The 12,707-nt window shown below is 51.5% G+C and overlaps 1 protein-coding gene across 1 annotated transcript in view; it reads left to right on the forward strand.

Moving 5' to 3' along the window:
- The window catches only part of ITGA11 (integrin subunit alpha 11), a 131,734-nt gene extending 127,823 nt beyond the window's left edge, over positions 1 to 3,911 (forward strand). The window contains exons 31-32 of the mRNA XM_014589759.2: positions 1,867 to 1,980; positions 2,579 to 3,911. Coding sequence (XP_014445245.1) covers positions 1,867 to 1,980; positions 2,579 to 2,650 — 186 coding nt within the window. The 3' untranslated portion in view covers positions 2,651 to 3,911. The remainder of the gene's footprint in view (positions 1 to 1,866; positions 1,981 to 2,578) is intronic.
- The last annotated feature ends 8,796 nt before the right edge of the window (positions 3,912 to 12,707 follow it).

Below are 12,707 nucleotides of genomic sequence, written 5' to 3' on the forward strand. Positions count from 1 at the left end.
GTTGACACCCCCCCACGGGGCCCTTCTATATGTGTACACACACACACACAGGGCCCCTTCTGTGTGTACGCACACACACACACACACGGGACCTTTCTATATGTGTACACACACACATGTGTACACAGACACACACACACACACACAGGGCCCTTCTGTGTACACACACACACACGGGGCCTTTCTATATGTGTACACACACACACACGGGCCCTTCTATACATGTACACACACACGGGGCCCTTCTATATGTGTACATACACACACAGGGGGCCTTTCTATGTGTACACATACACACACGGGGCCTTTCTATATGTGTACATGCACACACACGGGGCCCTTCCATATGTGCACACACACACATAGCCCTTCCATATGTGTACACACATGGGGCCCTTCTATACATGTATACACACATGGGACCCTTCCATATGTGTACACACATGCACACACATAGGACCCTCCCCTACTGTACATGCATATATGAGGACTTACCATATGTGTACACACATGTGTGGGGCCCTTCCATATGTGTACATAAACACATGAGGCCTTTCCATGTGTACACACACACACTCCTGGGACTTTTCGTTACATGTACACACACACACACACACACACACACACCTGGGCCTTCCCATATGTATACACACACACGTGGGCCCTCCCATACATGTACACGCACACACCCGTGGGCCCTCCTATACATGTACACACATACAGACACACCTGGGCCCTCCCATACATGTATACGCACACACACCTGGGCCCTCCTATACATGTACACACATACAGACACACCTGGGCCCTCCCATACATGCACATGCACACACTCCTGGGCCCTCCTATATATGTACACACACACACCCCTGGGCCCTCCCATACATGCACATGCACACACTCCTGGGCCCTCCTATATATGTACACACACACACCCCTGGGCCCTCCCATACATGCACATGCACACACTCCTGGGCCCTCCTATATATGTACACACACACACCCCTGGGCCCTCCCATACATGCACATGCACACACTCCTGGGCCCTCCTATATATGTACACACACACACCCCTGGGCCCTCCCATACATGCACATGCACACACTCCTGGGCCCTCCTATATATGTACACACACACACACCTGGGCCCTCCCATACATGCACATGCACACACTCCTGGGCCCTCCTATATATGTACACACACACACACCCCTGGGCCCTCCCATATATGTACATGCATACCCCTGGGCCCTCCTATATATGTACACACACACACACCTGGGCCCTCCATACATGTACATACACACATGTACACATGTAATGCTCTGCTTCACAGAGCTCTGGCATCAAGACAAGTGGAAGGGACCAGCAGTTATCACAATGGCTATGTCACTGAACTCCCATGTAGTCAACAACGGTTCAAGTCCCGGACCCAGCGGCTTAAACTCACGCCGGGCATGTGTGCGTGCGTGCCCATGATCTCGAGAGGAGAATGGAGGAGAAGGGATTGCAGCGTGGCCATCCCCACTGGGGGTGATTTCTCACTTTCTATCTCTCTCTGGAGATCGCACACGCTCTGTAGCAAAAACCTCTAAAAAAAAAAAAAGACAAGTGGAAGCACTGCAGTCTGGTCACACCCCCTCTTCTAAGAGCAATGCAGGGGCTGGGCAGTTTGGGAGAGGAAGAGGAAGCAGAGCCTGAGGGGAGTGAGCGGTGGGAGGGGACAGGGAGTATTGGGCGAGGCAGGACTGCGGGTCTGGGGTGTGCTCAGCTGGGCTGTGTGCTGTCCCAGGGAAGGTGGGTGCCCCTCCATGGGGCTGGCCCAGCCCAGAAGGCCCGCACTGACCGGGCGCTGCCTCCCTGGCAGGTCACCCTGGAGGTCTCCAAGCACGAGGACTCGCAGATCTCCGTCTGGATCATCGTGGGCAGCACACTGGGGGGCCTGCTGCTGCTGGCTCTGCTGGTCCTGGCGCTGTGGAAGGTGAGACCACAGGGTACAGATGGGGAAGCAGCCTGGCCAGTGACCTGGGCTGACGGGCCCCTGCCACGCCCTCCCAGGGGAGCTCCCAGAGCTGGTCTGCCACCTCAGCACCCAGCCCCTCCCCACCACAGCCAGGCTGGTCAGGGCCAGTAGAGGGCACCTGGACCCTGGCTCCAACCCTGCAAGGGTTCTTTGAGAACCTGATCAAAGCCAGGGTTCCTCCTACCAGAAAAGTATACACGACGGCACAAACTTCTCCAACAGCGCCAGGCTGCTAACCAACCCATCCACTCACAAAGCCATCTGTTTCTGAACCCCTGGTTCTAAACTCCTGTTACAGATGAGGCAGCCCAGAGAGGGATATGGACTGGGGCAGGGTCACACAGCAAGATGGTTACTGCCAGCATGACTCTTGCCTCCTGTCCAGGGCACCACCCACTCCCTTCCAGACCCAGGAGGAGCTCCCGCGGTCGGGGAGCTTGGGCTGGGCCTGGGGGTTCAAGGAAGCTCTCTGATGGAGGCCAGCTAGGGCTTTGTGGAGGGACGGCTAGAAGACAGGCAAGCCTTGTCCACCCCAAGACTTCTCCTCTCCCCACAGCTCGGCTTCTTCAAAAGTACCAAGCGCAAGAGGGAGCCTGGCTTGGGCCCCACCCCCAAGGTGCTAGAGTGAGGCTCCGGAGCAGGCTGTGTAGACGGGGCTGGACACCAGTCCAGGCGGTGCAGGCCTAGGCCACAGCGGGCGGGAGCAGACAGGATGCCAGCTGGCTCTGCACTTGACCTCAGCCCTGAGATGGTCCCTGCTGCCTCTGGGAGGAACTCAAGCCAGTTTTAAGAGGAACCACCTCGGAAAGCCACCTCACCAGGAGGCGAGGACACTTCCCACACAGATCCCAGGGACTGAAAGGGGCCTGCGCCCAGGCCCTGTGGAGGGCGTTTGCTGCCCAGCCACTAAGGTGCTAGGAGTTCCTGTCATCCCCACCCCAGAAAGCCCGGGAGGAAGAGTGTACATATGACCTGCCCTGAACACTCCGGGCCACAAGCTCTAAAAGGACCCTACGAGACAGCGGATCTGAGTGCTCCGAAGTCCTCACACCCACTCCCGCCCCACACCATGGACGCTCCCCAGCTGTACCCAGGCCCCCTCCAGGATGGGAGGTGGGCTCCCTGGGTCCCCCTGAAGGAACCTGAGCCTTAGGGCCTGGTGACAGCCACAGGACTCTGGGATGCAGGGACCATGACATGTGGCGGTGGACCTGGAAAACGGACACAGCCCGACATCCGGAGGCAACCGGGCTCTGCACCCATGTGCACCACACGGCCCGCCACCGCACCCCACGCCAGCCCTCGGGCTCCCCTCTGCCCTCTGCTGCCACCACTCCACGCTGCTGTATTCCTAGGTACCTCTGGGAGGCCGCAGACGACTCCATCCCTAGGGCTCTGCATTCCCACTTGGTCGTCACCAGGCAGCCTGCCCTGACCTGAACGCACTGGCCTGGTGCAGCTGGGGCAGCAGGGTGGGTGGGAGTCTCCCCCGCAGGCACTCCCCTCCGACACAGACACCCCTCCACCCGCCCTTACCACTGCCCAGGGAAAAGGGCTCGGCTGGTGCTGGGGAAGGGGCCTCTGGAATGCACTGAATAAAGACCACGCGAGGACCCCAGACTGCAGCCTCGGTGCAGACATCTCATCGGCCAGCCCAGGGGACAAGTGGTGCGACCAACCACACTCCAAGGACAGCAGCATGCCTGGTGCCCAGCGGCCTGGCCCTGGCTTGGAGGGAGAAATGACAGGGGACACATCGGAGGCATCTATCCCCTGCGCACAGTACCACCTAGTCATGAATATTTCTAAGAAATTTTAAGGCGCTGGCAGGTGGCATGGTGGTTAAGGTGCTGGGCTCTCACATGGCCAAAAACAGTTCAAGTCCTGGACCTGGCAGTTTGCTTTCTCGCTTTCCCTGTTTCTCTCTAGTCAAATTAAAAAATAATGATGATTAGGGACTGACAGGTGGCATGGTGGTTAAGGTGCTGGACTTCCACATGGTTGACCACAGTTCAAGTCCCAGACCTGGTGGCTTGCTTTCTCACTTTCCCTTTTTTTTTCTCTCTCTGTCTTTTTCTGGTCAAACTTAAAAATAATAACAAAAAGTTTTTTTTAAAAAAGATGATAAATAAAAGTAATTTTTTTTAAAGAAAAGGGACATTTTATAAGAAATAGTCTTTAAAAATGCCCACAGTGTAGATGTCCATCCCATAAGGGCAAGTGTGCCCTGGCGGCCCCCCTCTCTTAGGAGCAGAGGAGATGGAAGGGCTCCCAGCTGCCTTCCCAGTCGCTCTCCATGGGGACGGACTTGCCCCCGGTGCTCCTGCAGCATGCCTCCGAGCCACCACCCAACCTCCCCAGGTATGCCGTGGGCAGTGGTACAGCATCCCTCCTCCACCCCCAAGATTCCTGCCTTCTCTGGCTAGCATGGAGGCTTAGAGCCCAGGGACTCCCCTGGGCTGCCCTACCAACTTCTCCAAGCTGGAGTTTCAGGGCTGACCCTCTCACACCCTGACTCTGAGTTTCTTCTGGACACACCGGCTGCTCTTAAACCAAGGTTTCCTCTGTGCCATTCACTTCCTGGGATCCATCGGATCTTACCTCCCCAGGGCTGAGGGCGCTCAATTACAAGAGCCCTCGGTCCCACGGTGAAGCTAAGACTAAACACCACACTGCTTCTCCCAAGCCAGATTCCGGCCCTCAAGCCCACTTCACAAGGCTGAATAAGAGGTGAGGAACAAAGGGTGAAAAGATCGAATCAAAACCTAAAATATCAAGGCCCATTTTTCCTAAGAGAATCTGAAGGAGACGTCACACTCAGTCTCAGCCGTCACCTTGTGAGCGGGGCTAACCGGCTACAAGGAATGAACCACACTCCAGAGTGCACCGTGGGCCCGCCCACGGCCTACAGGGTAAGGGAGGTGAATCCCACCGGGTTGGACAGAGTTTGAATCACAAGCTTGACCCATTCCCAGAACCCTGACAGGAGGGGATGGAGAAAGGAGCAGTGCGCCCGAGCTCACTGGGGGTGCTCCTCCCTCTCCCTCTCCTCTCTCCATTCTTTTTTAAAAAAGAGGCGAGGAGGAGTGCACTGTCTGACACCACGTCTTCTATCGAACACCGTCAGGCCTGGGGCCCATCTGTGGAGGTCGCCATTGGCTTTTTGTTTTTGCTGTCGGGCACATGCCACTCACATGACAGAGAAAATGAAAAGGCACCTCCCAGAGTGGGGAGGGCCATGCCACAGTCCCAGCTCCTCTTTCTCCTCGTAACTTTGAGCACATAAACGCGTGTCCCCAGTGTGTTTTTTCCAAGCTGTCAGGACCGGGACTTGATCCAGTCACCTTAGCCTCCACGCCACCAGCCAGCCCAGCACTCACACTTTGTAACGGCCTCGAGTGACTATAGCGTGGGCTGAACAGCACATCCGTATCTGCACGTCACAGGCAGCCGAGGCCATCGGGGGGCACCCTCTGGACTCTGAGAGCAGACAGTTCCTCTCCCCAGAGCCCAGTCTCCCCACGTGCCCCAGGCCTACTCCAGGCCCACCCCAGGCTCACAACTGCTGGGAAGTACAGGCTGCTCCCTTTTACAGCCTTTAGCCTTGGCGTTGTCTCGTCTCTCTCCTCCTTCTCTTACCAACTCCCCCTCTCTGAGTCGATTTGCTCTAAAGCATAAACGTCTGAGGCTGCCTTATCAGTGCCTGGCGAGAAATCGGAGGACAGGGAGACAAAGTGGGTGGGCGAGGACTCATGCCTTAGCAATGTTGCTCAACCTGGCTCCGAGAGACACCGATGCAGCGCAGCCCCTCGGGATTCAGGTGAGCTGGCGGGGAGGGCCAGGGTACACACAGGCTGGACAGGAAGACCTAGGGGTCAGGACGCCCGAGTGGCTGCCTACCATCCACGCCCAGAATGGCGCTGCCACCATTGACGTGTTCCAGCTCACCAGCTCTAACCTGGGGTCTGGAAGACCTTGCTGAGGGTCTGCAGGGTGGGATTTCTGTAGACTTCGCCCAGGTGTCCAGGGTTGGCTCTTGGAGGAGTTGGGCACATCTGCTGTCGTCTGGGAGGGGCACTGAACAATGAATGGTCTCTGAAGACCATTTTGGCATTCAGATAAAGGCGGGCCAAAGTGCAGCCTGAGTCAAAATTAGGATCCATACGTCCACAGACGGATGGTCAAGCTGTGCTAAACGAGACAGGCCTGCTCCGCGGCATGGCAGTGATGCGATTAGGATCCATACGTCCACAGACGGATGGTCGAGCTGTGCTAAACGAGACAGGCCCGCTCCGCGGCACGGCAGTAATGCACTGCTCAGAAGACAGGTGCCATCAGGCACCAGCAGGCCGAATCCCCAGCCCAGTCAGTCTCGAACACTCCAGGCATGCACGCAAGTGCCCAAGGATGGGGCCGTGGCACAGCCCAGCCCATGTGGAGGTGCTCACTCTCTCCCTCTTCCTCTCACATGTGTGCACGCACGCGCTCTATGATGAATAAATGTTAGAGGAAATACTGCCGACCTAAAAACACGCCAGTCTTTTTTTTTAGAGGGGTTTGCTATAGGGTGCGTGCACTCGCCGGAAAGACAGAGAGAGACAGAGAGACAGGAAGCGAGAAATCACCCCCCCGGGGGCGATGGCCGCAATCCCTTCTCCTCCATTCTCCTCAGGATCTTGGGCACGCACACACATGCGACAAGCGTGAGTTTAAGCCACCGGGTCCAGGACTCGAACCGCAGTCGACTACGTGGGAGTCCAACGACATGGCCATTAAGCTAACTGCTGGCCCCAAAAAGCACGTCAGTCTTTTTAAAGCGCACTGTACACACCACTCTAAAGCTGCTTTGCTCTCCACAGCCATGTGAGACGCAAGCAAGCCTGAAGCAAGCTTTTGTGCACTAGAGAAAAACATGCCTGAGCGACAACCAACAGAAGACGGCTTTAGAATCTGGTCCACGGATTGGCAGGCTTCCTAAGTTCTGGCTCACTGGCTAGAGTAGAGCCAGACCTCCAACAAGGAGTCAGAAACAAGGTGTGCAAGAAGCCTGGGGTGGTTTCAGGCTCTCTGACTTGGCATGCCGCTAGGGTCCTGCCCACACACAGGACGGGCTGGTCCTCTGGGAAGATATGGAGCAGGGGGCAGACCTTGGAGAACCCCACGAGAAGCCTCTGCACCACCTTCTGCAAGGAAGAGGACATCCAGCCAGCTAAGCGCTGGAACGGAGAAATGCAGACAAGGGTATTGATCTCTTCCCAGCACTGGGTGGCACGGCGTGCAGCTCAGGAGGCACTAGTGTCTCACACGGCTGAGTATTCAGAGCCCTCTCCATCAGAGCCAGACCCCTACATTCCTCCTCGGACCTCACAGACCCACATGTACGAGGCAGTTTAAAGCACATTAGGCGTGTAGGACCAGCGATCTGGAGTCATAATACTCTGACTTCATCTCCAACGTCAGTTTCTCGGGCAGTATGGCTGGTACCAGCTGCCCTTCACCCAATCTGGGCCCAATGGGTGGCAGCAGCCCTTGAGAGCGCCCTTCCAGTGCACACAGTGGGGTTCTCGGCAAGGCAGATGAAGGGCAGGGCGCGAAGCTGTCCCAAGCACAACAGAGGCGTGAGGCACACCTCTGCCCAGGGCGATGGCCACAAGCTCCTGAAAGGGTCAGACCCTCCTCGTCCCTGAGCTCTTTAAAGGCAAAGTGGCACCTCCATCTGCATTCAGAGCTGTTCACGTGATACTTTCCCAGAGCAGAGCCCCGGGGTGCCAAGCAGAAACTGCTGGCTTCCTCATGCTCTCTTCCTCGCACAATGATCCGTCTTGATCCAAACAGGAGGTGGCCAGGTCTCTGCACCCAGATGTGCCTAAGCATAGCCATTAGTAGCACATGGCCTCCCATCTTCATCTGACTACTGGCCTTTGATTTTTACCTTCAGCTCAAGTGGTGCTAGCCCTTATTGCTTCTTATAGTTTAAAAAAAAAATCGCCAGTTATTTTTATCATAGTATGAACATCGACTAGGTTCTTCTTGAAGGGCGGTCAGGCTTACTCGACCACATTGACCTGCAGAGCGCTTCTGTGTCAGTGTCTATTAGCGTGACATCACCTCAAGTAGGACGGCGTGTTCCAAAACAGAATCTGAAACAGAAAGAGGAGCTGTGCTGGCTGAGGGAGGGCAGTAAGCCTTGCACCCCTGGAACTTCCCAGTAGGAGAGAGGCTAAGCTGCGCCTAGCAAAGCCTGCAGCTTTGATGCAAGATAAATGCAGAAAACTTTTTTTTAAAGGAAGGGGTACACCATTCCTTAAAGCATCTTTTCTAATCACTCTTGCAATAGTCTCTGCTCTTATCTCCCTGGCATGCATAAATAATGACACAGCAATTCGACAGTTTCTGCCATGCTTGCAGAAGATGGCACAAGCCAGAGTCAAAAACATCATGTTTATTTAGAATTAAAATTTGAGGGAAAACAGAAAATTAGATTTTGAATAGGTGCATCTAGTGAGACGACGAGTTCATCGAGGGAGAGGGCGAGGACCATCTTCCTTACACTCGCATGCATGGCCACCCCGAGCACAGCACCCAGCAACGGCAGGTGCTCGGTAAGCACCCACGTCCAAGTTTATTCCCAATAGTAGAGCCAACGGACCGACCGGCTCAGCCCATCAGGCTTCCTCTCTGATGGACCAAGCACTCCAAATTTAAAAAGCCCAGGCAAATCGGAAAACAGAATTCTGGGGCCAGCCGGTGACATGGTAATTAAAGGCAGCTAGATCCCATATGGCCAACATCACAGTTTGAGTCCCAAACCCAGCAATCTGAAAAACACACCTGGCACCTGTACATGCATGCCCAGAATCCTAAGAGGAGAGTAGAGAAGGGACTGTCCCGTCCCTGCTCCCCCGCCCCCCCGGCCCAGGGCTGGGGCTGTCTCACACTCCCATTCTCTCTCTCTCACTCTCCCTCTGTTCCTCTCTGGTTACATATGTGAACTAAACTTGCTGGCAAGCTAAGATTTTTGTGAACCACCTGAAATTTACATCTCATATGAAATTTGAGCACATATCTGAAAGAATATACACTACCTACTGCCAGTGTTTTCTCCAGTCTGGTTACCTGTTTTAGCAACTTTAAACCTGTCTGCCTTCTGCAGGCCACCTGGCTACAGCCTGGCAGCAGCCTGGCAGAGTCCAAGGCAGCCTCTCTGGTCCTGAGCCTTTTGGTGAAAGCATCGCTTAGCGGGTGAAGACCCAGAACCTGCTTCCTGCTCACAGTCCTTCTGTGATCCTGGGCCTTAGACAAGTCACTTCTTTCCAGGTCTGAATGCACAATTATAAAATGAGAGGGCTGCACTAGTGGTTTATGAAGGGCCTGGAACAGCTACCTGAAATCGAATCTGAAGACAAAGATAAGCATTTAACACCCTCCTGGCAATCATAACCATTGCAGTTAGGGAAAAAGTGAGGTATGAATCTTGGAAATGAGAAGGCAAAGTGTCACTTGCAAGTGATGATCAGTGTATCTGAGATCATTCAAAAAAAGCGACTGTAAAAAATACTTTTTTAGGGGCTAACAGGTAACATGATGGTTAGGGAGCTGGATTCCCTCATGGTCAACTGCAGTTCGAGTCCTGGACCCAGCAGCTTGAAAATCATGATGGGCGCAGAGGCATGCTTACCCAAAATCCTGAGAGAATTAAGAAGGGATTGCAGCATGGCCACCCCTCTGGAGGGTGATTTCTCACTTTCCCTCTCAATGTCTGTCTCTCTCCAGTGCACACACCCTAAGGCAAAAACCTCTACCAAAAATAAAAATAAAAAATGTTAAATCTGAGCCAGCCTGTACCAAGTGGTTAGGCAGCTGAATCCTACATGGTCAACTACACAGTTCAAGTCCCAGACCTGGTAGCTTGAAAAACACCCCAGATACATGTGCACACATACACACATGCCCAACATCCTGAAAAAGAGAAACAAGAGAAGGGACTGCAGTAAGGTCACGTCCCAAGGGGGTGCTTTCTTGCACACTTACACACTCTTGTGTATAAGTGTGTACATGCTCTCCCTCTCTAGGGAATGCTCATACCCTCTGGCAAAATTAAAAAAGAAATAAAACTTAACTCCATAAAAGTACCTTTGCAAAAAAAATTAACATTTAGAAGCAGATATGCTTGTACTTCACAGTTTATGAAAACAGAAATTAAAGAGGCCAGAAGGCGGTGTGGTGATTAAAGGCACTAGACTCTAACGTGGCCAACCACGGCTCAAGTCCCAGACCTGGTGGCTTGCTTTCTCACTTTCTCTCTCTCTCTCTCTCAGTTGCCAATAATAACAAAGTTAAAATAAAAATAATTCTTTTAAAAAGATAAATTAAAATGCAAGTTCATTTTTAGTGCAAATTTTTTTTAAATCCATGCATAGTTTTTTCATAATATGCATTTTTCATGAACTTTAAAAATTTTTCACGTAACAATACAAACAAGCCTAATGATAATAAAAAGAAAACATTTGCAAGACTTCATTTTAACAGAATCGTAAAAAAAAAAAAAAAACCCTCTGGACAAAGACAAAGACTCACCTAAACAGATATCTATTTCTTTTGGATAGAAAGATTCAGAATAGTAGAGATATAGATGTCAAGTCTCAATTTCATCTATTAATTCAAGGCTGGAGCTGGCGGGTGGCATGGTGGTGAAGGTGCTGGACTCTCACATGGTCAACTGCAATTTGAATCCCAGACCTGGCAGCTAGCTTTCTCACTCCCCACTCCCCATCTGTCTCTTTCTGGTGAGTCTGTGTGCCCTGTAGCAAATTTAAAATAATAATAATAATAATAATAATAATAAAAAATAATCCGGAAAAAATATTTATTAAATGCTAAACAAAATAATCTCTTAACATGATAAAATGACACCAAAATTCATCTGGAAAGACAAACATAACAATAATGAAAAGAATACCCCCACCACCACCAAAAAGAGACACATGGAAAAATACTAGCTCAACTAATAACACTCATAATACTTAACCTTTACCAGGGGCTCCACTGTGTTACTGTTAAGCATGTTAATTCTATCACTTGCTCTTCACAGTCCAAGTTAGATAATATTACTGTCTCAATTTATCAAAACTGAGCCTTGGATAGAAAGATAGGGTAAGGTCACAGATCTAGCAATGCAGGCCCTCTAGCACACTTCCAAGGAATTTCAAACAAGGAGTAAGAAAAAGACCACAGCCCAAAAGTAAGCAGAGAAAATACAAATGGCCAATAATTTTTTTTTCTTTGAGAGTTATTTTTGGTGCGTGCACTCGCCAGAAAGAGACAGAAAGCGAGAAATTATCCCCCGGGGTGAACGGCCATGCTACAATCCCTTCTCCTCCTGGGATCTTGGGCATGCACGCACACGTGCCCAGTGTGAGTTTAAGAAACCGGGTCCGGGACTCGAACTGTGGTCGACTACATGGGAGTCCTGCGACATAGCCATTACGCCAACTGCTGGTCCGCCAGTAAATTTATGAAAGCATTCAACCTCACTCATAAGAAACCCAAATCAAAACCATGAGATACTGTTTTCCATTCATCGCTTTGGTAAAAACTGATGGATTAGGTAATCTCTGATACAATAAACATATAGAGATGGAAGGCAATTTGATAACCTCTGTGAAGACTTTTAAAATACAGAAGTTCCAGTGCCAGACTGTAAATACTATATACAAAAGGCTACTCACTGCAGTACGGTCTTGATTATCAAAAACTGAAGTTGAAACATCTACCCAAAAGATCTAGTTCAATAAATCCTAAATCCACTCACAGCACTGGGTTCCATGGAGTTCTTTAGAAAGTCTCTGAGGCAGCCCCGCAGCACAACACTTACGGGCCGTCCTGGAAAGCCACATTGGCAGTTAACCTCAGCCTGCGGGCCTGCAGAGCACACTCAGCCCCTGTGTGTGCACAGAGGAGGGAGGGCTGTGTGTGCCGGCACCCCCTTGCTGGGCGCTTTCTCTCTCTTTAGCAAGCACATGTGCCCTCTGGCCATTTTTTAAATTTAATTTAAAATGAAAAATCTACATACACAGAAATTTTAGAATACCTGATACATTAAATGGAGAAGATAAGATGGGAGAATAGCGTAGGGAAGTAAAAATTCCATTTGCATTTCAAAGAAATGAAAAAGAAGTAAGACATATATTCACAGAATTCTGGGAAGCTACTCCGAAGACTATTAATCAGGAATTAGCTCTGTAGCATCCAAATAGCAAGTGGGGAGAGACCAGAAGGGAACTTTTTCTTTTAAACTACCTGAATTTTTCCCACACATATGTATAATTTCAACAACTTTTTTTTTTTTGGAGAGGTTTTTGCTATAGGGCGCGTGCGCTCGCCAGACAGACAGAGAGAGACAGAGAGACAGAAAGCGAGAAATCACCCCCCAGGGGGGGTGGCCACGCCGCAATCCCTTCTCCTCTGTTCTCCTCTTGGGATCTTGGACACACACGCACACGCGCCCGGCGTGAGTTTAAGCCACCGGGTCCGGGACTCGAACCACGGTCGACTACGTGGGAATCCAGTGACATAGCCATTACCAGCCTAACTGCTGGTCCCCAACAACTTTTTTTAAAAATGAACTCAACTGAAAGATCATCTCAACTAAGGAACACTGAACAATAAAGACACAAACTTCAAGG

Source organism: Tupaia chinensis, unplaced genomic scaffold (genome assembly GCF_000334495.1).
Source record: "Tupaia chinensis unplaced genomic scaffold, TupChi_1.0 Scaffold000377_2, whole genome shotgun sequence".
In the NCBI taxonomy this organism is placed as follows: Eukaryota; Metazoa; Chordata; class Mammalia; order Scandentia; family Tupaiidae; genus Tupaia; species Tupaia belangeri.